At 35.1% G+C, this 27333-nt stretch overlaps 1 protein-coding gene across 1 annotated transcript in view; it reads left to right on the top strand.

Annotated features, from left to right (window-relative positions):
• LOC311079931 (phospholipid-transporting ATPase ABCA1) overlaps positions 1-27333 on the top strand; it is a gene marked incomplete at its 3' end in the record, with an annotated part of 231838 nt that overhangs the window by 186544 nt on the left and 17961 nt on the right. Inside the window, exons 39-47 of the mRNA XM_084109659.1 lie at positions 1354-1477; positions 1563-1692; positions 3307-3427; positions 5506-5568; positions 5928-6034; positions 8618-8759; positions 15129-15263; positions 25456-25559; positions 27238-27330. Of these exons, the coding sequence (XP_083965785.1) occupies positions 1354-1477; positions 1563-1692; positions 3307-3427; positions 5506-5568; positions 5928-6034; positions 8618-8759; positions 15129-15263; positions 25456-25559; positions 27238-27330 (1019 nt within the window). The remainder of the gene's footprint in view (positions 1-1353; positions 1478-1562; positions 1693-3306; positions 3428-5505; positions 5569-5927; positions 6035-8617; positions 8760-15128; positions 15264-25455; positions 25560-27237; positions 27331-27333) is intronic.

Genomic DNA, 27333 nt, shown 5'->3' with positions numbered 1-27333 from the left:
TATCATCAGAACGATGTTTCATCAACTTTAGATTTTAGCTTGAGATTGAGGATACAGTTTCACTTCATTCACACAAGGATATATGTATATTTGAACAATATTTAAATTATTTAATGCAGTAATATTGTATGTGGCATAGATCGCCTATAAACCCGCAAGCTTTCATTTTTGCTGAAAACAGAAGGACCCAACTGCCCAGTAGACAGGTTTTAATACGCTTATCATTACATAGCTGGTCAAATGCTACAACTTTCCATCCACTAAGTGGATTAAAATGTGAAAATAAAAGGAAGGTGGTTAGTTTTATAAGTGATCCAAACTCAGAGCACCTGGAAAGTGTTTTCTGTGGACGGAGCCACTCAAAACACTTTATTTTGAGCCATGTCTTCACTTTGAAACAAAGCAAAACTTTTTGGGTCTTTTTCTAATCACTCGTTTTGTCACCACAAAACAATGTTGTCATTACTTGTTGACATTATGGATTTCAAAATCATACAAAACAAATTACATTTCAGAGGTGCGAGCCGGAAGTATTGATCATTTTCTTATTCGTTGGTATTGGGTAATTTTTTGTTTTGTTTTAAAAATTGTGGGTAGACATTTGTATTCGGTTCGAATGTATATAATATATAATGATAGACTCCACATAGAATGATAAAATGAATGTTCTTTTGACATATTTTTCACATTTAGACTTATTATATAAAATGCAAAGCAAAATCTAGGTGTGTCGGGGTTTGCTTCAAATAGTTATGACCTTATACAAAAAAAGAAAAAAAAAACATTTAATGGAATATAGTTTCCCCAAAATAAATATTCTGTCATAATTTAATCACTTCTAAACCCGTATGCTCTTATGTGAAAAACAAAAGAAGTTCAACAGAACACGCATGTTGCTCTTTTCCTAACAAAGTGTTATTGTTAACTAACACTAAGGCTTTAAAAAAAAAAAGTAATAATTTAAATAAAATTAAATATAAATATTACATGAAAAACTTAGACTTAAAAAAGTTAGAGCTGAAGTTTGGGTTGAAGTACTAAAATGACTAAAAACTAAACCATAAAATAAAATATAAAACTAAAAACAAATATTAAAAATGACTAAGCACAAAATAACTTAATACTAAAATAAAAGATAATTCAAAATGTTAATAAATATTCTAAAATATATATAAAAAAATACTAAAATAACACTTAAAAGGACACATCAATTAAAAGATCAGAAAATAACTATATAAACATCCATATGACACAATCAGTGAAACAATGTGCATGTAAATTCACTCATTTTGAAGAATCATGTGTTTCCAATCTAACATTGCCGTTCTCTGTCTCATCTGTCTTTATGTCCAGAATATAACTCGCATCAATGACATAGTGAAACAGGCTCTGCTGGTGTTTCCTCATTTCTGTTTGGGAAGAGGCCTGATGGACATGGCCAAAAACCAGGCAATGGCCACCCTCTACAAAAACCTGGGTAAGACATTGACGCATGCGAAAGCTTGTAGTTCAGTGTTGAAAGCTGATATTTGTGGTAAAGTAAGTGAGTTCTCTGTTTTCAGGTGAAGACCGCTTTGAAAATCCTCTCAACTGGAACTTAGTGGGCAAGAATCTGTTTGCCATGTCCATTCAGGGGGCAGTTATGTTCGGCCTGACCCTTCTCATACAGTACAAGTTCTTCTGCAAACCAAGGTAAGAAAAACACACTTCTTTACACGTTTAAAAATCTCACACCTAAAGAAAAATCGGTTGGCACCTACAGTACCAGTCAAAAGTTTGGAATAATGAACATTTTCTCAATTACACCTCCTTTTATGTTGCCCTTGTTACAGTGTCATTATACAAATATATTAACAGCATGTACTTACTATATAGCCTAATTAGTGTTAGTGTTTGGTTTAGGGTTAGTTGCTTCTAATAAAAAATAATTTACTTTTATTACTACAGTATGTAAATGTAAGATGTGTAAAAGGAACACTGTAAAATAAAGTTACCGAAGTTTCCATAAAAAATATGAAGCAGCACAACTGTTTTCAACATTGATAATTATAAGAAATGTTACTTGAGCAACCAATCAATATATTCAAATGATTTCTGGATGATAATTTGACACTGAAGACTGGAGTAATGATGCTGATTTGCATCAAAGGAATAAATTACATATATTATATTACAATATGTAATATATTTATGTATATATATATATATATATATATATATATATATATATATATATATATATATATATATATATATATATATATATATATATATATATATATATATATATATATATATATATTAATATGTATGCGTATATATATATATATATATATATATATATATATATATATATACATATACATATATTAATATGTATGTCTATATATATATATATATATATATATATATATGAAATTTTCTTCTAGAATGATCATTTTTATAAAGCTTGTATATTTAAGTTAAGTAATTTCTCTTAAATGACAATTAATAGGTAATTTGAATTGCCATTTAAGTGAAATTACTGAACTTAAATATACAAGCTTGATAAAAATGATCATTCTAGAAGAAAATTTCAGATGGCACTTTCAGGCTTTTGCATCTGAACTCTTCATATATATATATATATATATATATATATATATATATATATATATATATATATATACATATATATGTATGTATATGTGTGTGTGTATATATGTATATGTACATACAACTAAACAAAATAACAGTTCTGACAAAAGGTTCTGACAAATTGTTAATTACTGCAGTCTTAAATGTTTCATTAATTTGAATTCGTTATAAAAAAATAAATTAAAAAAACGTTTGAATGAATGATTCAGTAACTCACCCACCTAGTGGCGTGATGATGTAATTGATACAATTGTTATTAGGAGCGCCAAGTTACTTTCAAAAGGTGCTTTTCTGTACTTTGGTCACTACCGTAGACATCAATGTTTATTTACGAACTATAAGCTTTTATCCCAGTACTGCTGTGATTATTTGAATATTTGTAACACAGAAATAATGATTCTGTGTGGGTTGTGACTGTTTGTGAAGCCTATACCTATACATGACAACTGCTCTCTCTCTAGGTCAGCGGCAGTGCGAACACAGATTTGAATGTTCCGGAGTAATTTTGTCAAAGGTTTAATAGACACAGGCGAATAGCTGTCATTTAGGATTAAGATCGAGTGGGTGTTTGAATCGAGATCGCGGCCTTTTAACGAGTATTTGTGTAGCTCTAAAATATACACACACATCATCATGTTGTCTGATCTGCGGTGAAATCTTTACACACAGGTCGATAAAGTCACTGCCTACATCATCAGGAGGAGAGGATGAAGATGTGGCTCAGGAGCGTGAACGTGTGCACCAGGGTGGAGCTCAGAATGACCTGCTCCAAATATGTGACCTTACTAAGGTATTTCCTGTTCCTGTGACATCAGTGAGGTGCAGTGTTTCATTACATTCATTCAGGGATGATGAATTACCAGCTTCATAATCTTGAAAAGTGCCATAGTTGTGGACAGTTGTGAAAAGTCGGGTGAACAGTTGATACCAGCTAAATGAGCTAAAACAGTTTTGAACAATTTAAGACCAGCAAACCAGCTTTTTTTTTTTTCACAGCAGGGTTATTCTGATCAATACCGTTTTTTCCCCACTTGATTATTTAATAATCACAAAGGCTCAGAAGAAACACCAGATTTTTTTTTGTGCTTACTCTTTTAAAAATGAGTTTCATTAGAAATGACATTAAAGTAAAGTTTAGTTTACCATAAATGCTTGTCAGCATATTCGGCAGTACACTTTAACCATAATTCAAAGCCTGTAAATAGAAGCAATTATGAAATTACATATAAAGATGTACTTTAGTCCTAATTAAGTGGGTCAAAACACTCTAAAGTTCTGATTATTGCATTTGATATCAAATTAAACTATAGCATATTTTCGTTTAATTACAATTAACATGCAGTTAGGTGTCTGAAAACATTACATTCAGTTTACTCTTAAGTATATTCTTTTAAAGTATATTATTTCTGGAATAAGTAATGCTACTTGTTTCACAAGGATAGACTTTGAATATTCAGGGCAGAGGCTCGTGGTTCCAGGTGTGCGAGTGTACAGATGTGCACAGGAGTGTCCAGTGATTAAGAGTGAGAGTTTGATTGGTCCTGTTCTGTAATCAGATGTCTCTCAGCGCTGAGCTAAACTGGCAGAGAGCAGCTGTCTCTACTCAAGAAACACCGTTTGTGTGACATGAATCACGCGCCGTTCTTCATGAGTCTGCGGCTGAGTGTGGACAGGTGTTAATGTAGGAGATCCTCACCACTTCTTTCCCAGACATCTCAGACCGACTGAGTCCTCATATTGAATATTACTGAAAGAATATTCTAGGAGAACGTACAGTTCTCAACATTCACACAGCTCAATTACAGCTCAAACAACACTTTTTATGGACTTTTTATGGTCTGCATTGCTGCACTTTAAGTTGAAATTCTTTTCTGTGATGATGGACAGATGCTATTCACAGAATAACTTTTATATTGTTAGTAATATTTCAAGATGAACATTTACTGGAAGCTGTTTAGGTTTACTTGATTATCCATATATCATTTTTTAGAAAAATCATGTTCAAATGTTTGTCAAATATGATCCATCAGGCTTTTGAGGAATGTTTATTTGTTAATCTCTCAATCATCTTTGTATTGCATTGCATTATATGTTTTAAAGCTACAGAGCTTTGATAATCTATAATAATCTACTACTAATCTATTATTTCATATGTCAGACTTTACAGGGTTAATATGTTGTTATTAGTGCTGGGCAACGATTAATCACATCCAAAATAAAAGTTTGTGTTTACATAATATATGTGTGTGTACTGTGTATAATTATTTTGTATATATAAATACACACACATGCATGTATATATTTAAGATTTTTTTTTTTTATATATATATATATATATATATATAAAATATGTATATTTATATATAATATAAATGATGTATAAATATATACAGAGTATATATGCAAATATTTCTTAAATATACATGCATGTGTATGTATTTATATATACAAACTTATTATACACAGTACACACACATATATTATGTAAAAACAAACTTTTATTTTGAATGTGATTAATCGTTGCCCAGCACTAGTTTTTTCCACACAGAAAACAGTTATATATTTACAAAACAAACGAAAAATGTGTTACACTTTATTTTGACGGTCCACTTTAGACATTGTACTAACTATGCAACTTTGCAAATATATGTCAACTAACTCTCATTGGAATATTAGTAGACTGTTAGGTTAGGGTTAGATGTCTGGGTTTGGGTTAGTAGAATAAGTTGACATGTAGATGCAAAGTTACTTCTAGTTAGTAGAATGTCTAAAGTGGAACAACAAAATAAAGTGTTAACAAAAAAAAAAGAAGAAGCTCTAAACAGGTAATTTTTTTCTATTTATTACTATTATTATTATTTTCTTCAGATGTACCGTGTGAAGCTCACTCCAGCCGTGGATAAAATCTGTGTGGGTGTTCCTGCTGCACAGGTAAATTATTTTTTAATAAGAGTATAATGCCAAAGGTCTTTAAATAACTTCAGCCTCTAAAGACCCCATGGAATTACTTTTTGGAGATATGCATTTAATTTTTGGCAGCAATAAAAAATAAATAATGACATTTTTTAATATTTTTTAACTGTCTTTTTCCCCTGATACCACCTGCCACCCTCTATTATTAGCAAGAAACAAATATTGACTCATTGCTGAGATACTCTTTGAAAGCTACTAGCTGTTGTTAAATATGTCAACACTGGCTTGAAAATTGTGTTTCTCATTGGTTCGTTGAGGTATTGTTTTTTTCTGTTAATGCATTTGTCACTAAATCATTGTGTGTGTTTGGTTTGCAGTGTTTTGGTTTGTTGGGGATAAATGGTGCAGGTAAAACTACAACTTTTAAAATGCTGACTGGAGACATCAGCCCGACAGCAGGAGATGCCTTCGTAAACGGATACAGGTACACTGTATAAAAGCAATAGAAGTACAGCGGGGGAAATAAGTATTGAACACGTCATCATTTTTCTCAGTAAATATATTTCCAAAGGTGCTATTGACATGAAATTTTCACCAGATGTTGGTAACAACACAAGTAAGCCATACATACAAAGAAACAAACAAAAATAAGTTCAGAAATTAAGTTATGTGTAATAATGTGAAATGACACAGGGAAAAAGTATTGAACACATGAAGAAAGGGACGCGCAAAAAGGCATGGAAAGCCAAGACAACTGCTGAAAACTTACAGTAATTAAAAAGCAATCCAGCCCCCTGTCAGTGGAAATTAATAACAGCTGGTTCAGTCCCAAATGGTCCAGTGAGCACTTTTGGGGCCATAATACGGAAGTGGAAAGACAATAATTTCACCAATAATTTCAACTCTTCTGATTATTCTTTTCACTCCTCTATCAGAAATCTTGCGAGGAGCACTGGTCGAGGCAAATTTATGGTGAAATTATTGTCTTTCCACTTCCGTATTATGGCCCCAAAAGTGCTCACTGGACCATTCAGAAGCTTAGAATGGCGCCTATAACCAATGCCATCATTATGTTTTGCAACAATTAGGTTGCGAAGGTCTTGAGACAGCTCTTTGCTTTTACCCATCATGAGATGTGTCTTGTGTGACACCTTGGCAATGAGACCTTTTTGTAGGCCATCATTTGGGACTGAACCAGCTGTTATTAATTTCCACTGACAGGGGGCTGGATTGCTTTTTAATTACTGTAAGTTTTCAGCAGTTGTCTTGGCTTTCCATGCCTTTTTGCGCGTCCCTTTCTTCATGTGTTCAATACTTTTTCCCTGTGTCATTACACATTATTACACATAACTTAATTTCTGAAATTATTTTTGTTTGTTTCTTTGTATGTATGACTTACTTGTGTTGTTACCAACATCTGGTGAAAATTTCATGTCAATAGCACCTTTGGAAATATATTTACTGAGAAAAATGATGACGTGTTCAATACTTATTTCCCCCGCTGTAATTATGAAATTATGTATAAAGCTGTACTTAAAGGCACACTGTGGATAAATTGTGTTTTTGTCAAACAGCGACCCCTAGAGTCGCTGTGGAATACTTGCACTGTCGTAAATACCCCTCCACCAGAATGGGTGGGAATGGGAAATACATCAGAATGGGTAGCAGGGTTGCAAATATAGCCCAAATTGAGTTCACTCAGTTGAGTCTATCTAGTTTGCCAAATGTTGGTTTTGATCAATTATATTTCCCATAAATTAGTATGTTCATTTATAGCCTACCTTTAGCTTTTTACTTCTGGCGACTGCATTTAGGCTTCAAAATTCATAAAAGTTGTGTTCATCTGTGATAATTATCTTGATGGACAAAACGTGCAAGTATCATAAACTTTTGTTGATCATAGAGCTTGTTTTTAGCGATAATCCAAAAGCCTATGGGAAAATCCTATTGGATTTTTGTCGAGGGAACCAGCGTGATGCTAACTGCTGGTTGGCCTACAAAGTGATGTCATACCTGCACCACTCTATTTAGTTCATGTCTCTTTCTGAAAAGCACAATGTGTTCTAATTGATCGGCTGGACCAGTGTGTTGTGATTGCTCAACCGCTTCGAGCGTGTTTGGGAAATGTTAAAATATTGTGTTACTCCCTAAAAAAGTAAAAGCCTTATTTTTTTGATGGAAAGTAATGCGTAACAAATAAAAAGGGTCTAATTTTGGCAAATGTAAAGGTTATATACATAGGTATATACATAGGACAAAGGTCCTTTCACGCCAAAAGTGAAGTGATGAATTAGGAAATGCAAATTAACCCCTGTACAGTAGAGGTAAATACATAGGAGAAAGAAAAACTTTAAAAACGTAAAAATAATGTGTTACTTTACTCGTTACTTTAAAAAAAAGTAATTGTTACTTGTAATTCGTTACCCCCCAACTACCCCCACGTCCCTTACCATGACCGCAAGTTTCAACACACTATTAACGCAATTCAACCAGGTCTCACCCCTTTATTTTGCGTCTACCTTGGGTGGGAATTATTTAAATGATGAATATTGTGATGTGTGCGTTCCTGGAAGAAAACTCAAGACTACTATCGAGGCGTTTAAGGGAGTTCAGAAACAGTGCTTACTGATATAGAGAATAACACCTTTGGAGTGACTTTGTGCTCTTTGCAGACCTTTATCATGCTCAAACAGCAACATTGCAGACTAAAGAAAGTTGAACATGTAAAAAAGCATAATAGGACCTCTTTTACAAAATCAATGTTAACTGAAATAAAATTTCAAAACTTATTTTAGTTAGTTTCCAAAGTGACATTTCTTATTTAGTTTAACTTGATGTACTAAAATAACCATAAATAAAAATGTATAAAAACTATATACATTTAAAGAAAAACAAATTAAATGACAATAACACAATTTGCAAAAACTAAAATTAAAATGGAAAATACAAAAAAAAAAAAGTGTAATAGTATCTCAATGATACTAAAATAACACTGCTTGTTCCTGCTAAAAAGTGGTGTTATGCAGTTGCTAAGGAGTTAAGAGTGATTTCTTGTTTAACTTTTCAGCATCCGCACTGAAATGCAGTTGGTGCAGCAGAATATGGGTTACTGTCCGCAGTTTGATGCGATAGATGACCTTTTGACGGGAAGAGAACACCTGGAGTTCTACGCTCGACTCCGAGGGGTGCCGGAAAAGGAGGTTTCCATGGTAACAGAGCCTGCAGTCTTTGTTTTGTAGACCCTTAATCCTTGTATCTAAAATTCACTCTCTGTCCATGGAATCTCTCTCTCTCTCTCTCTCTCTCTCTCTCTCTCTCTTCTGTGTGTGTGTGTTTGGTTCATTCTGTAGACCTTTCAGCAACAAAACCATCAAAGTGTGTGTGTCTGTGGTCTTTGATCCATTACTGGTTAGCTTGTGCAACATCACACACACCAAGGTTATTGTGTTTTTCATTTTCAATATATTATATTGAATTATATTAATATATATTTTTAGATGATATATATATAACATAATATTAAAATATTAATATACAATACTATTTTTATTAGATTATACATATTTCTAAAACTAAAAGTTAGTTCTGGTCATCGAATCTGATTGGGGCCTTCCAGGAGTGCGATATTACACCCGTATCAGTGTTTATATCATTCCACTTGTTTCTGCGCATTCTAGACAGGCAGTAAACAGCTGCAGAATCACAGCGCCAGAAGTTTCAGAACAGAAGCAGCAGACACAGGATGGAAGTGGCTGGTGTAGCTCATTCAGTCAAGTCAAGTCACCTTCATTTATATAGCGCTGTTAACAAGATCGTTTCAAAACAACTTTACAGTGATAATAGGAAATTAAAGTAACATAGATAGTTTTGGCTTTACAGCAGCTCTATAATAAAGTTATTGTCCAGCTAAGGTTAGTTTTGATTGATTCACTTCTGTCACAATGATCATTAGTTATTAACTTAGGGGCCGCTTACACGACACTGTTCTAACAGAAAACCCTTAATGCGCTCCGGCCGCTCATTTGCACAAAACAGTGCCTGGTGGCTCGAGAACACAAACCATGAAATAGGTTCCGAGGTAAAAAGCCTTGAAAGATTTTGAGAAAAAAAAAGTTATCTCTGCGCAAACTTCAGAAGAAACAGAAACAAGCATTACTTCTGCACATGTAAAATAACATGATCATCAAACATTAAAGAGCATATAAATCAACCTAACGTAACTGAATGAACTGTTGAACCCATGAAGAGGTATAGGACTGTACAAGCTTTGGGGGTGTTGATAAGCAATTTGTTCCATCTATGTTTTGATCATCATTGATCATCATCACTGAATCCGATCTGCAGTTTTTTGTTCAAAATGTTGCTTTTTTTATGAAACACCCACATACAAGTGTTGATAAAAAAAAAGAATGCATGAAGGAAGTTTTTTTTTTTTTTTTTATGCTGAGACTGTTCGTACGTTTTATATATTGCATGTTCAGATATTCATACAACAAAATAGTCTTGGGGCCGTGAACATTTTGTGAAAATAATCAAAAAAGCTGGCTCTGTCTACCAACTTAAAAAAAGAAAGAAAAGAAGCCTAATATTAAATAATAATAAATTGTAAAAAGATTTAAAATTGCCTAATATTATTTCCTTCATGTTCGTGTTATTGCAAATAGTACTTAAATAGTATGTATGCAACGTATTTAACTCTTTCCCCTTTATTTATTTATTTATTTTTAAGTTGCCAGCCACCACCAGCATTTTTGATCGTTTTTTCAAAAGTTTCATGGCCCCCATATTATTGTATGAATATCTGAACGTGCAATATATCAAAAGAAAGAACAAAGCCTCTGAAAGACACAAAACAAAACAAAACAAAGACACAAAAAAAATAAAATAAATAAATAAATTCTAGCTTCATGCATTCTTTTTTATCAATACTTAAATTTGGGTAAGTCTCATAAAAAAAATTAACATTTTGAACAAAACACTGAGAAAATCATATTTTTTGTCAAAGACTACAACATATTCACAAGCAATGCTAACTCTGGTATACGGGTCATTTGAGACGAGATCCGAGTGCTCAGAGTGGATTTTAAAAGTGATATGGGTGAATTTTGTCTCTCTCTTCATGATGATAAGCGGAAGTAGCAGAAGTGAATGAGTTTAAAGAAGAAATCAACCAGAAATTTAAAGACTTTTCAAGCGACATGCAAACTACTAACGCCCAAATGATGAAAGCAGAACAGCGCATAGCCTATATCGAGGAATGAAACGTAGTGGCAAGTGATGCACTCCTTGAAGGCTTTGCAAACAGTCAACTGACCTAGAAGCTCGCTCAAGATGGAACAACCTGGACGTCCCGGAGGGATCCAAAAGAAGCAACCTACTGGACTTTGTGACGAGGATTATAAAATCGGAGCTTGGCTCTTAAGGACACCGAGCTTGGAATACAGCGTTGCCATAAAACACTTGCTCAAAAGCCTCCCCACGATGCACCACCCAGATCACAGGTGCTGCACACAGCATGGAAAAAAGAAATAAGTTTGATTTGAAGAGAAGAGGATTTATTTTGATCTGGACTATCCTCCAGAATCCCCACGTATGTCTTTCTCTTCTTTAATATCACGTAAGGAGCTCAAAATCAAGGTGATTCGGTTACAAACACCAAATCCAGCTAAATTGAATTGAATGTTTTTCGAAAATGGTACCCAAATCTACGAGAATGTGGCAGATGATGCTAAAGACCTGAAGAAGAAGTACATTCTGTCCTTTATGTCAACAGGTCAACTTCTGAACTGTAGTCATTTCACAATCACATACTTGTGTATGCAAGCAAGTGCTTCTGTTTCTCCCCTCACTGTATAACATCATGTGAATAACACATGATGTAATCCAATAGCGTTGTCTCTAGTCGTCTCGCTTCTGATTCTGTGCACGTTCATGTGTTTTGGAGGAGGCATGGCTTTGGACGGCGATTTGCAGGGAGGGTGGGATCGTATGCTTTCAATGCTAGCAGGCTAAAGTTCACATTTCCCAGATCACCAATTGCACCTTTAAGACTGGATAAGTCTAATCTTTCCAAAAAGAAGGATTCAAATGCCAAAATGGTTCAAAGAACCATTTAAATAATTGGGTATATTGATATATGGAGAGAATTTCACCCCAGGGGAAAAACAATTTACTTTTTATTCAGCATGCCATTCTATCAAGAATTATAATTCAGATAGGCATAGAATCAAAAACTGTAATGACCACCCAGGGATATACCTTATTCTCATTGCTATTGCCATCAATAGGGGAACAACAGAATAAAGCACTGGTGGCTGAAATAATGATAGAAGAATTAAATAGTGCTATATCAAAGTTGAAAGCAAATAAGGCACTGGGTGCAGAAGATTATACGTCTAAATGATACAAAATATTTAGACCCTAAAAAACAAATATGCAGCTTTAATTATATATATCAAGTTTGTCTGGAATAGTAGAAGACTTAGGATACGGTTTAAGACATTGCCATTGGTGAAAGAGAAGAAAGATAGAGCTCTACCATGTCTTTAGGATTATTATTATACCGCACAGTTGAAACATTTAGTATACTGGTGTATACCAAACTTGAGTATTATGTTGGATAGATTTTGACCCAGGTTTTGAACCTGCTATGCTAGACTACAGATTTAAACAGTAGGTTTGGAGAGGCATTACATTTTACTGTTCATTCATCTCCAATGGAAAACTAGAGTCATCAGGTAATTTTTTAGAGACATGTGGACAAGAAAAGCAGGATTTCTATAGATTCCTGCAAATTAGATTATTTTAACAAAAAAAAAGTTAAAAGTATATTGACAGAAGATTATAATTTGGTTGCATTATTTTCAAATGTATATATATTAGAAGATAACACAAAGCTGGTTTCAAGTTTATAAGGATGTATACAAGCCACTAAGGCCTTGTTTACACTGTCAGTGAAATGTGACCCAATTCTGATTTTTTGCTCATATGTGACACAGATCGGATGTGTTCTATGACAGTGTAAACAGGAAAAAAACGCATGCATTCGGATATTTCGAGATCGGTTTCAGGCCTCATTCATATGTGGAAATAAATCAGATATGTGCCAATGCAACTGTCATGTAAACAGGCAGATCGGATTTTCTGAGGCATTAGGCTATCTCTGCGGTTTAATGACGAGAGCAATCTCGACGCGCATTTGCAAAGGGATGGATGGCCCAACGAAACGTCGTGTCGTCATAGGAGAGGGATGTGGACAAACGTTGACACAACATATCAAAGGTTGGCTTGCTCATCCTAAAATTTCGGACCCGCTGCTCCTCGTTAAAGCCCGCCACAATATGCTCCCACCAGTCCTGAGAACTCTCTCGCACACATTAACTGAAGTAGCCTATATGCACAATGATGCAATGATGATGGCCCTTTTCGTCCTCCTCCGCCTCAAAATCATGGTGATGTTTGGCGAACTATGCATAGGCTATATCGCAAAGCTAGCATCAAGCATATTTCGCGTTTGTCCATCTGTGCAAGAACCCCCTTTAAGCATACATGATGTTTCAGATAGTATGGCAAGTGTAAACACTTGTGTAAAGAACGTGTAAACGGACGGTCTAAAAAATCTGATATAGGCAACAAATCAGAATTGGGCATCAAGACCTGCAGTGTAAACGAGGCCTAAGAACCATCCGTCAAAATACATTAAACAAAAATGGGGGAAGGAGTCTGAATCTCAAATAACAGAGGAAGATTGGACATATTTATGTGTGACACAGACAAATAATACAAACTGGAAGAATTTTGTATGATTCTATATAACTCCTAAATTAACAGCACCCTAACACAGGCACACAGAGTCTTTTGTTTGGAGGCAATGAACCTCAATGGCTAATTATTTTCATGTTTTTAGGGCCTGCCTGAAAAATACCTTTTTGGCGAAGAATTAACGGTTGCAATTGAAACAATAATGGGAGAAGAGTTTGACTATTCATTCATTATTTGAATTGGCCAGAAACTGTTTTAGACCAGGCTAAATACTTAAGGAACACTTAATACTAATGCAATTAAAGTCCAATAAAGATTGGTTTAAAGCACTTAATTATATTTTCAGATTTTTCCTAGTCTAACAGGAGAACTATTTATCCTTAAATTGTTAATAAAGCATAAAAAAACATGATCTAACTCTAAATCTTTACATATGAGCTAATTAAACAATAATAATTGTATTAATTACAGTGACGATAAACTCACTATTTGTATATAGCCTATTAAAGGTGGGATCAGGCCAAGGGTAAGTGAAAGCAATGTGTTACTCTGGTGTAATCCATGTCTTATGTGTTTTAGAAGTAATGTGTGTTTTAACGCGTCAATGGTTCAGCTCCGTTTCACATGGAAGACGACGCTCAACAAAGTTATCATGATCAACTCGATAGCACGAGTACGACAGTCATAGTAACAAATATATTACAACTATAACAAGATTATGGGGTTATATCATATCGATCACTAAGTGAGGAACCAAAGGAAATAAACATCAGGAGTATATTATCTTACTTTTCAGACACACTTTGGGAGCCGACGCTTGAAACAGACAGTGGACGTGGTTTAGACCCTGCAGGCTTATATGTGTCTTTTTCATAGCTGAATCGAACAACAATTATATCACAAATGAAAAAAAAACGAGCATATTCAAGCAATGGCCAGCATGTATTAGTTCTGTGAAACAAAACTAAACAACGTTAACTTACTCGCCTATCAAGAAGAAATAAAGTAAACTCGGTGTCCGATGTTAGGCCTTTCCACTCCTTGAGTTCTCTCCAGCGCTGGTAAGCTTCTCGAATATTAACACGAGTTCTACCTCTTGCCTGATTGTAGGCCTTCTTTTTAATTTTAAGTTCCGCAGACATTTTTTATCGGCCATCTCTCTTTCTGTAGTCGTTCGGCTGTGCTGTGTGCACTGAGCGCTCTCTCCTCCCCATCATTAGTAGACACGCCCCTTACTGCTGATTGGTTACAAGTGTGTTTTGGTAGTTGGTCCAAACACAGTTTTCAAAAGTGTTTTTCAAAAACTACTGATCCCACCTTTAATATGTAGAAACTACAATATGTAAACCATGAATTAACTATAAACTAATAGTTTCCAAATGATTTGTAAGTACTTTATTACTGTATACTTATTATAAAGTGTTACAGAGAAATTGAGTAGCAAATGCGAGAAAAAAAAAGTAAGAATTGCAAGTTTATATCTCACAATTAAGAGTTTATAGCTTGCAATTCTGACCTTTTTCTTGCAATTCTCACAAGTCACAGTTGCGAGAAAAAATATATAATATCAAAAAAATTATCCTTTAATTTCATTATAGTTTTAGTTGGTTTCAGCAATTGGTTCTTTCGTTTCGTACATCGTTAACATTGTATCAGTATCGTGTCACATGTCATATTGCCATATGTTGGTTTTATTTTATTTTATGTTATTTTGGGTTTAAATCAATAGTTTCATCTTAGTTTTTGTGTTGAATGGGTGGATGTTTATTTGAATGGATGTATATGCAGTGATATTCTCTCTCTTTCTGTCTTTCAAGGTGGCTGAGTGGGGTGTTCAGAAGCTCGGCCTTGTGAAATACTCCGAGAAATCTGCAGGAACGTACAGCGGCGGCAACAAGCGCAAACTCTCCACTGCCATGGCTCTGATTGGCTGCCCTCCTCTGGTCTTCCTGGTAAGACACGCTCATCACACACACCTGGCACTCCAGATCACTTCACCGTCCCATCAACATTCAGACAATCAGCACCGATTCATCTGAGCAAGTCGATAAACGTGTCTTTATTTCTGTCTGCGCTCAAATACACACATCCAGCACAAGCTACAATAGAAGCTCAATAGAAGCTGGGATGTGTTCTTGTGTTCAATCTTTCTATTTTTTTTTTATTGTGAATCTGTGTAAATGTACAGTATCTACAGAATTGAGTATCGTAGTGCCAACGGATACACAATACTTTTTTATATTTTTTATACATTTATATAACGCTTTTCTTATGTACTACTGTACATCCAAAGTGCTTCACAATCAAATCGGGGGTCTCTCCTTAATAGGGGTGTAATGGTCAGAGGTGGAAGTAACGAATTACAACTACTCACGTTACTGTAATTAAGTAGTTTTTTGGGGTACTTGTACTTTTTTGAGTATATTTTTAAATCTGTAATTTTACTTGTACTCAAGTACATATTAAACTAAGTAATCTACTTCGCTACTTGTAAAATCACATTTCGTTACTGAGTACAATTCGAATTGATATTCAAGTCTTTGACCGGCATTTCGGTAGCCAATAAAAATATTAGATCGTAAACGGACCAATAAAACCCCTGATATTTGGACTGAATTAAAGCCGCCGCAGTCGCAGTCGCAGGGTTTTTTGAAGAGCTGATCATAAGTGAAGGAGGCGAGGAGGTCAGAGTGATTAATGGCTGGACTGAAAGTTTGGAGAAACAACAATCTACATAGTAGTATTGTCAAAATATCTATATTTTGATACATATCAATACTGAAATATCTGTCAATATTCGCGAATCTCTCCAAGTGGTTCTCACTGCAGACTCAAATGATTTAAGTCTGCTCTTGAATTAAACGTTGTCAAAAGTTATGAAAAATCTAGTCTTTTTTGCAAATTAAATTCAGTTTGAAATCAAGCTTCCTTGTGCTGTGTGTGAGCTATTGCAACAGTTAACATTACCCTATTGTAAAGACAAATACACTCAGTGAGTAAATATTTAAGTTAGATTATTGTAAAGGTTATTGATCAATGTTTAAATATGTAAACAAAAGCCTAAATTAAAATATCACTGTATAAAGTGGACGTGTCTCTTCAGAAGACTTGAATTAAACTTTTCCATTCAAATAGATCACTGTTACAATGAGTGTTGTGTTTTTCGATGCTTGAAAATAATGATTGCCTTGACAAAATGGATGGACAAAAATGTAGATATTAAAATATTTAGTATGTGGTAGTTTTCCCGAATGGTATTAAAAATGATAGGCTAGGCCTACTGAATACTGACATATTTCTATATTGAAGTTCCAGTATCATGACCACTAATTAATGTCCTTCGACAATAAGGTAAAAACGTATTAAAAGTAGCTATTTTCTACATAAATCTATGATTTGGTTGAATATTTATTGGTAATACATTAACTATCGCCAGCTAAAAAGTAACTAGTAACTACTCTGAGTAGTTTTTGAGAAGAGTAATTTGTACTTTTACTTAAGTACTTTTTTGACACCAGTACTTTTACTTGTAATTGAGTATTATTTCAGCAATGTAACGGTACTTGTACTTGAGTACAAATTTTCAGTACTCTTTCCACCTCTGGTAATGGTATACAAAACTGCCGGTTCGGTTTTGACGTCACGGTTCAGTATGGATTGGTACAGCGGGGGAGAGAAAACTAAACATAAAATTTTTTTTTTTTTTTTTATTAAACAGTGGTTTAATGAAAAAAGTGTGTCTCTTTCTTTAAATTAATTCAGTTATAATTGAAAGTTTCTTAATGATAAAAAATATTATCTCTGCCAATGCTGTAAAATATATAGGGAGCCCAAACTGTTATCCTAAATTAAGTACACATAAGGCAGTTTTTGCATTAACTAACTTATAAATTTAATTATATGTTTTTTTCTCCAATTCGTTGTTGAAATAAAATAATTTACACACTGGCTGTCATTTTCATGACAGATATTTTAAACATGCATTAAATAATCAAAACATCACTAACAGGTTAAGTAAAATAAAATGAATATATAGGCTAATATAGTGCATATATTTAGCTGACTACCAAGCTGTGGACACTGAAAGACACATGAAAATTTGCTGGACGAATACGTGTACTGTTACACCCCAATTACTATTTAATCAAATGTCAGGGAAGAAAAATTTGTTTTGGGACATAAGGTAAAGTGAGGTCAACCTCAACATTGGGCCTAGGGCTGGGCGGTTTTACGGTTCGGTTTGAATATCATTAGTACCCTACTCCTAAACCACCACCAGTGTGTAACATCCACTTGGATGATGGCAGCCACAATTGCACCAGTGCGCTCTCCACACACCAGCTAGGTGGAGAGGAGAGAGAGTGATCAAGCCAATTCAGTGGATGGGGTTTATTTGGAGACCATGATTGGTCTGGGCAAATGCAAGGAATTTGACCCAAGACACCAGGGTTACACCACTACTCTTTACGAGAAGTGACCACAGAGAGTCAAGACCTCTGTTTAACGTCTCATTTGAAGGACAGTGGTTGTTACAGTATAGTGTCCCCGTCACTTTACTGGGGCATTAGGACCCACACAGACCACAGGGTGAGCACCCCTGCTGACCTCACTAAGAACTCTTCCAGCAGCAACCTAGTTTTTCCAGGAAGTCTCCCATCCCGGTACTGACCAGGCTCAACCAGCCTTGGGCCACTAGGGGATATGGCTTTAATACTCTGCTTCTCATCCTTTTTGACTCCAAGTCCCCTTATTATTACAATAATATTCAAATGATTTTAGGATTTATTTTATTTTTTTTACAATTTCTACCCAAAAATATATTTAGGAGCTTGGTATGACTAGAAAAATATGGGAAGACAGTGAGATGAAATTTATTTGAAAGTGAAAATCTCAAAAAGAAAACTCAGTCTGAGCCGCAGAGACTGAAATCAAACAGAAGTATTCAGACAGATCGGTTCAAAGGAGTAAAGCTTCCAACACAAATCAATAAAGCAGGTAAGAGTTTCAGAATCAGAATCTGACTCGCAGTCAGAAAACAGGCTGACTCAGAACTTACAGACTAGCATGTGAGTATAACAAAGTAGATACGCTGCCATTCAAAAAATTTGGGGTCGGTAAGATTTTCATCCTTGCTTAATAAAAGTATTCATTTCTTTATAAAAAAATTAAATAAAATATATTTTTGCTGACCCCAAACTTTTGAATGATTGTGTATAGATACAAGGGAAACAGACAAAACTTTTGATGAACAAGTGAGGCTGGTTAACCAAAGTGGCAGCTACTTATATATATATATTTTTTTGATTTATGAAGACTGATTTATGATACTGTGTGCAAAAAGACTGCTAAAATAATAATAGTTTTAAAGCCAAAGCAATTTATCAAGATATTTTTTGGAAAATATTTACTTTGTATAAAGTTATAGTTTGTACTTGCTGTTTAATAATCATTTGAAACTTAGCAAATCAGCAGCTCCAGCAGTAAGATGAAAATATTTATCTTGAACTCTGTCATGGAAATTTGCATGTACAGTACAGACACCTTGATCACACAATTTAATGATCAAGTAAAAAGGAATTTATACATGTATGATATTGTGCTGTACTCACATTGGACCAGAGGTTTGGAAAATGGGTGGATGGATGATTCAGCTGCAGGCGCCATCTTCTGGCGAGACGTGGGAATTCATTCGACACGACCCTCACAGTGCATTTTGGGTATTTTCTAACCGTTGAGCGGAACTCGTGGAACAATTTAGCGGATTCACTCGCATAATTAAATGTGTTTGTCACTCACTCCTGAGACTTTTCAGTATACGTGGATGTTGGTCCTCTTGAAAGCATGACAACCAAAACTTTTCTTCAAATTGTGAATGGATTATGATTAGCCTATTTATATACAGAAAGCGAGCAAAGAGCCCTCCCTTTTTAGCGCGACTGACTGAGCTTACTCAATCATGCGAAAATTCCTTGTTATAATCAATGAATCTAGCTACACACTGCACAACGAATCTCTTATTTACATCGTGCCTACGCTTTGGAGTTATAATGAGAGGATTTAAGATTGTGTAGAAAGCAGCCAGTGAACTTGCGTTAAAAAAAAAACTTGTTCAGAGTGGATTCTGACTTACCTACAGTAATCACCTCTGATTGGCCATTGCTTTCAACAGAGATGCCTGTGATTGGCTACAATCCTCAACGCTACAAAAACATGTTGGAAATAGAAACCCTTGCACGCCACAGGCGTTTGAAAGCAGTCGCACACACAGAACATGCTTGCTTCCAGTAAGTAACGAATATGATGTGGGGAATTGTAGTGGAGTAAAAGTGAAAGTTGAAAGTAATATAAAAACTCAAGTAAAGTACAGATTCTCCAAAAAAAATAATTAAGTACTGTAACAAAGTATTATTACTTCGTTACATTACACCACTACACTTCAGGGATGCGTTGTGGTCGTGTCTAAGCGCAGGTCCTCCATCTGATCTGGATACGGCCCAGATCCGGCTGACTACAGTAAACCTTGGAATAGTGTTGTCAAAAGAACAGACTTCTGTACCAACTTGGTACTGAAATTTTTAAAATGTGACACTTTGAGCGCTGTTGTAAACACCTCTGATTGGCCAATGTGTTAATGCGCTCATCGGATATGTCTGTGATTGGCTACAAATGATCAACGCACGGGAGCATTTGAGAGCACACAGAAGTGTTTGAAAGTGTTATAAAAAATGGGAGCGGGAGCGTTTGAAAGCACAAGCAGACGTCTATCAGCGAACTGGTCCGCTGATAGACGCCTGTTTTCAAATGTGCCCGTCTGTATCTGTGTAAGCGCTTGGTGAAGAGCGTCATTGATGTATATTTACAACATGTATTTGAAGCGCTGATCATTGTAGCCAATCACAGACATATTCGATGAGCGCATGAGTACAATGGGCAATCAGAGGTGTTTACGATTCCGCTCAACAGCGCTCAAAGCATCACATTTTTTAAATTTCAGTACCGACTTGGTACCGAAGTCGGTACTTTTGACAACACTACCTTGGAATAAACAGAGAGCAAAGATGCCATTCTTCGTATGATGTAACAAGTATATCAGGTGTTATAGGAAGTGTTCCCGGTTCCAGCTGACCTGTTTATGCAGCCTAACAATCACTTACTGTAACTGATTTGAATAATAGAAATTGATAATGTGCTATGTGTATTCCAGGTTAAAGAGATGTCTTTTTAGTATAGATTTAAGCTGACAGAGTGTGTCTGCTTCTCGAACAATGCTAGGAAGACTGTTCCAAAGTTTAGGTGCTAAATAGGAAAAGGATCTATCACCTGCAGTTGAATTTGATATTCTAGGTATTATCCACTGGCCAGAATTTTGAGATCGCAATAGACGTGAAGGACTATAATGTGTTAAGAGCTCGCTCAAGTACTGCGGAGCTAAACCATTTAGTGCTTTGTAAGTAATTAGCTAGATTTAAAAATGTATACAATGTTTAAAAGGGAGCCAATGCAGTGTTGACAGAACCGGGCTAATATGGTTATACTTCTTGGTTCTAGTAAGAACTCTAACTGCTGCATTTTGGACCAGCTGGAGTTTGTTTATTAAGCGTGCAGGGCAACCACCCAGTAGAGCATTACATTATAATAGCCTTGATGTCATGAACACATGGACTAACTGTTCCGCATTTGTCATTGAGAGCATATGTCGTAGTTTAGATATATTTTTAAGATGGAAGAATGCGGTTTTACAGATGCTAGAAATGTGGCTTTCAAATGAAAGATTGGTATCAAAGAGCATTCCCAAGTTCCTAACTGACAAAAAAAGACAAAAAAGAGCAGCCATCAATTAAGTAATATGAAAATACTAGTCATCCATTTTTTTTATATCAGCTATGCATTCCGTTAATTTTGTGAATTGGTATGTTTCGTTGGGGCGTGTAGAAATATAGAGCTGAGTTTCATCAGCATAACAGTGAATACTAACATCATGCTTTCTAATGATATATCCTATTGTAGCATGTACCGGGTGAAAAGCAACACTCCTAGTACTGAGCCTTGAGGTACTCCATACTGAACTCAAATGCAGCACTAAGATCCAATAACACTAATAGAGAGAAACAACCAAGATCGGATGATAAGAGCAAATAATTTGTAACTCTAATAAGAGCAGTCTCAGTAGAATTATATGGTCTAAATCTTGACTAGAAATTCTCACTGATATCATTTATTTTTTCTAAAATAAAACATAGTTGTGAGGATACTACCTTTTTTAGTATTTTTGACAGAAAGGGTAGATTCGAGATAGGCCTTTAATTGACTAATTCTCAAGGATCAAGTTGCGTTTTTTAATAAGAGGTTTAATACTAGCCAGCTTAAAAGTTTTAGGTACATATCCTAATGACAGATGAATTAATGAGTTTAAGAAGAGGATCTATGACCTCTAAAAGCATCTCTTTCAGTAGCTTAGTCAGTATAGGGTCTAACATACATGTACATGTTGTTGATTTAGATGATTCAATGAGTTAAGATAATTATTCCTCTCCTATAGCAATGAATGAATGGAATTTTTCCTCATGGACACTACAATGCACTGTCTGATGTGATACTGTAGTAGACGGTTGCATGGTTATAATTTTATTTTTAATATTATCAATCTTGCAAGTAAAGAAGTTCATAAAGTAATTACTGCTGTGCTGTTTGGAAGCGTCATAAGTTGAAGCTTTATTTCTTGTTAATTTAGCCACTGTATCAAATAAATACCTAGGGTTGTGTTTGTTTTCTTCTAAGAAAGTCAAAAAATAAGCAGAACTTGCAGTTTTTAAGGCCTTTCTGTATGCAATAATGCTTTCTTTCCACGAAAAGCGAAAAACCTTTTGTTTACTTCCAATTGCACTCAGTTTTTGGGGCTGCATTCTTAAGGGCCAGAGTGTGCTCGTTTTACCACGGCATTGGCCTATTTTATTTAATCTTATGTAAGCGCAAAGGAGCAACTGTGTCTAATGCGCTGGAGTAAATAGTTTCTGTTGCAAAATTGAGTTCTAAGCTATCTGGGATGCTGAGGAGATTAAACCGATCAGGAAGATTATTTATAAAGCAATTTTTAGTGGTAGAAGTGATAGTTCTACCATATTTGTAACAGATAGTTGGCTTTGCTGCCTTGGCTAAATGGAGTATACACAAAACTAGATAATGACCTGAGACGTCATCGCTCTGCTGCAGAATTTCAACAGCATCAGCATTGATTCCATGTGACAATATTAGATCTAAAGTGTCCTATTTAAGGGGGCGATTTCAGACATAGCCTGGGCTTCAGCTAATGTGCAGCTCATTGTGCTTTCAGTACGGCTGTATGTCATACAGGATTTTATGCTATGAATGCATAAAAGCATAATAAATGGCACAGTGATACTACACAAGTGGTCTGTTTAACACCCAGTGTCAGTCTTTTTATTTTTCCCACTCTAAAATAATTATATGTTCTGTCTTCAACAAAGGACATAAATGTCTTTCTATTTCAGTTTTCACCTTTAGCTATTATTAGACAGGAATTAAAGACACAGATGACATATAGCAGCACAATGATCATTCTCTCTAATGGGCTGATTATATATTCTAGTGATGTGATGCACAGTAGAGCAGAAATCATACAGAAAGAATAAAACCGTTTGCAGTGTATTTACGATAGACTTTTTCCAACATCCTGAGAAATGTAATTTCGCTGACATCTTGTTAACATATAAAAAGAATACAAACTAAAAACCAAACAAAAATCTTTGAGCCTGTTTTAATGCTACATAGTACAATAATAAAAGCTTCAGCCATTATCAAGATATGATACCTATTCAGGTTCTCTAGTTTGTTTGTTGACACTGATCAATGTTTATTCACACCCACAGAAATGATTATATGACTCCAGAGAATTTACAGATTCTGGCTTGTGGAAGTGCTAACAGTGCAAACACATCTAACAGCAGACTGTTAACAAAACAAACCTTGATATTCAGTCTGATTTGAAGTTCCAAACTCTCCTGTCGCTTTATATTGTCAGAGTCATGTGGGTATCAGCGCAAAGCTCTGTTCTGATTGGCTGGAGGAGAAAGTGAGTGGAGTTTTTCCGTTTATGAATGAATGTGCAGGAACATTTCAGAATCTATAGACCTTATGTGCCTCTATATATTCTCTGTATATTTCTATGGCTTCACTGTCGAAGATAAATTAACTGGTGGATTTACTTATTGCAGAGTTAACGAATTAATGAAAACATTGCAATGTTTGAAGCGGATGTCATAACAAATGCCAGTAGACCGGGGAGATTTTAAAACAAGCTGTTTATTCATAAATCTGTAAGATCTTTTCTTCATGCTGTGGAAATACTAACTGGAAGACAGAACACAATGAGTGCGGTGCTGAAAAGGAGCGGGGCTACAGTACATAAGGTCTATAAATAATAATAAGTGCATGTGGTTCCACAAAAGTAAACCTCATTATATGCTTGAGGCATATATATTCATATATATTCAGAGATCTTGAGGCATCATACATTTTTTGTGGATTTGAAACTATTCTCACCCATAACCCTACACCTAGAAGAAAACTTTGTAACACTTTTCAATAAGGTCCCATTAGTTAATATTAGTTGATGTATTACTGTAACTAAAATGTACAATGAGAAATACATTTGTTACAGTGTTTATTAATCTTTGTTAACATCAGTTAATACAAATACGACTGTTCATGCTAGCTCAGCAATATTAATATTAACTGGTACATGTTAAAATTAACATTAAACTGCAACATATGGGGTTGCAGTGTTTGTGATGTACTATCTTTTGCTTATTATAAATTAAAAAAAATTTGGTTTTTGGTTGGAATTTTGATATGTTCTGTTTTACTATGTGTGTATTTTGCTCTACTTGTGAAGCACTTTGGTCAACATTCGTGTTGTCTAAAGGTGCTATATAAATAAACTTTTGACCTTGACCTTAAATAATATCAAGTCTGCTAAAATTTCAAGATTAATACATGCTTTAGAAGTATTTTCATTGTTCGTTCATGTTTTTCTAATGCGTTACCTAATGTTAACAAATGGAACCTATTGTAAATTGTGACCAAAAACATTAATGAAACTATGATTTGAGCTGTATGAATTTCGTTATTATTCATTTTTACCTTGTCTCTGAAAGGACATTTTTCTTTCTTTCAAATATAGCTCACTTCTAGGGACCGTTTTATCCACAAAATAAATACTCACACACACACAGACGGGAGAGAATGTCCTTGAGGATTAAAGATAAAATGAAGAGCGGAATAACGATAGAAAAGATTAAAGAAGAAAAGAACACAGCACTCCAGGTCACTCATGGGACATTTTTAATGTATTTCCCAGCGAGATTTTACATTCCGCACTCGCGCCTCTGTTTGCTGGCATTAAGATCTCATTCTGCCTGACGGAGGCTCATATGAAGTAATCCACGTTCATAACCTGCAGAATAACTCCTGATTCACTCTCTGCGGATGCTAATTAAAGGCGGAATTACGAGGCAGGTGCTCGCAGCGTGTCCGTCCCGCTCTGAATCACTGCAAAGGACGGAGGGATGTCGTCATGTAATGATTCTCTGATTCAGGGTCTAAGATCACGTTATCCATTTCTACATCCAATGTACATCTTGTTTGGAATTGCATACTAACACGCTTATCTTATTATTAGTGCAATATATAGCACATGTTCTGTGTATAATATGCACATTTTGGTAACACTTTATTTTACAGTGTCTTTGTTACACGTTATATGTACTTACTGTAGTAATAACCATAAATTGTGCATAATTACATGAAACTAACCCAAAACCAAACCCTAACCCTGGATTATATAGTAAGTACATGTTGTTATTGCAATTAAAAATTTGCATTAACTAAGAGTAATAACTGCTGTATAGTATTGTTCATTGTTAGTTCATGTTAACTAATGTAGTTAACTAATGTTAACAAATGAAACCTTATTGTAAAGTGTTACCCATCAATGTGACTTGACTTTAAATATGCAACATAATAAGGTCATGTGACAGCACTGTAGTAAACTGCTGTTTGAAATCTTTCTCACTGCATAATGCATACTGTTTCACAGACTACATTGTCATGTGTGTGTGTGTGCAGGATGAACCCACCACAGGTATGGACCCCAAGGCTCGCCGTTTTTTGTGGGACTGTATCCTCAGTGTGATCAAGGAGGGGAGATCTGTAATTCTCACCTCACACAGGTAACTAGCATACACCTTTACTCAGCTGTCTAAATGGGCTGTTCCATAGACTTCTGTTGGTTTTAAATGCAGCAACTATAACATGAAATCTTCCTACATTTTTATAGTTTGAAAAACTTTATATTTTTAGCAATTTTGTACAAATGAGGATGTCCCCAAAAGTTTTTTTTTTTTTTTTTTTTTAAGCTTACTAGGTATACAATTGTCGGAATGTGGTTAAGTAGGTACAGAACACACCTTTAAGCCCAAAGTATACTTTTTTATATATATATATATGTGTGCTAGTGTATGCCTACAGTGTAGCCTATCAAAGTATACTTCATTTGATAGCTTGCACGAACCCCATGTGGTAGATACATGTGCTCTGGAAAGTTTCAAATGTGTCTAGTGTCTCCTGAAGTTATGACTGATAAAATGTCTTTGTATTCTTTTAAACTAATGTCTCATAACCCCCTCACACAAGTGCCCGTCAATGCAGGCGTCTGTTTTATTGCACAACTTCCAGCCAATCAGAATCAAGTATTCAGATAAACCATGGAATAAGAAATAATATAATAACTTCAATAAAGCAACTCAGTGTTCCTTTGTTCCAAGTTCTAAAGTGACATTTTCGAATTAGTTACGGAGTCTTGGGCTCAACTGTTAAACTGTCAACTGGAGACAGTAGCAAAAGGAAGTAGCTCCACACACGAGTGGTTTTTAATACATCCTGTTGTTTCTTATTTATTTCCACACTTCCACACTTCACTTTCAAACTGTTGTATAAATGCAATATCACTCTTGTAGTCGTGCAATATGGCTCTATATCAGCACGGCTGTGATTACCTACGGCTGAGCCATATCACACTCCTACTTGTGTCATATTTATTATATAAAAAGAGTTTACTACTACCAACGGTTTGCTATGGGATAACAAAACACTGTATATTTTCATTATTATGTAATATTAATTCCCTTTTTTAAATATGTCAAATCTCTTACCTAGTTATTTGGATATGACATTAAATCTCAATTTAGTTCTCAGTTAGCCAACATGAATTAAAAACAGATAAATCATATAATCAAACGTTATTGTAAATTACATATACATATTAATACATACATGTAAATCACACACAATATTTTATAACACAAAACTAATTAAAATCCTCTTCTGTGCATTTCACCTCTGCTCTAGCTTGTTCCTGGTCTAACTTTTTAATAAACATGACTTATGAGTGTATTTCATAAAGTTCAGATCTTCATGTCTAATGTACAGAGCATGTATGACTTCCGTCTCATATGTGAACCTTTATTATGTTAGTTACTGATATGTTTGTATGTAAAGGGAAGGTCACATCTTTCGCTAATTGATGCAATGTGTCGCTCCCTGGCAATATGACAGTTTAGAGATTGAGCTAATGTACGTTTGTCCCACGATTTGGCAGCAAATCAGTTTGTTTTTCTGACTCGGTCTCATTGGCTGGCTGTGCAGGTGAAAGGCTTTCATGTGCTTCATAATGAGTCTCATTTGAATCTGGTTGGAAGCGGATCCTGAGCTCTGGGGTTTCTGATGCTTTGATGGTGTTTCTCCAGAGATTCATGCTGAGGAATGGCCAGATTTAGATGAAAACAGTCAGTGGAAACCTTTCCTAATGCTGCCATGTGTTGAAATATGTGTGTGTCTGTCTGCTTTCAGTATGGAGGAGTGTGAAGCACTCTGCACGCGTATGGCCATCATGGTGAACGGACAGTTCAAATGCCTGGGCAGCATCCAGCACCTTAAGAGCAGGTG

Source organism: Abramis brama (genome assembly GCF_963993115.1).
Source record: "Abramis brama genome assembly, chromosome: 3".
Classification (NCBI taxonomy): domain Eukaryota; kingdom Metazoa; phylum Chordata; class Actinopteri; order Cypriniformes; family Leuciscidae; genus Abramis; species Abramis brama.
The sequence above is the reverse complement of the archived record's forward strand: the minus strand, read 5'-3'. Positions and strand labels throughout refer to the sequence as shown.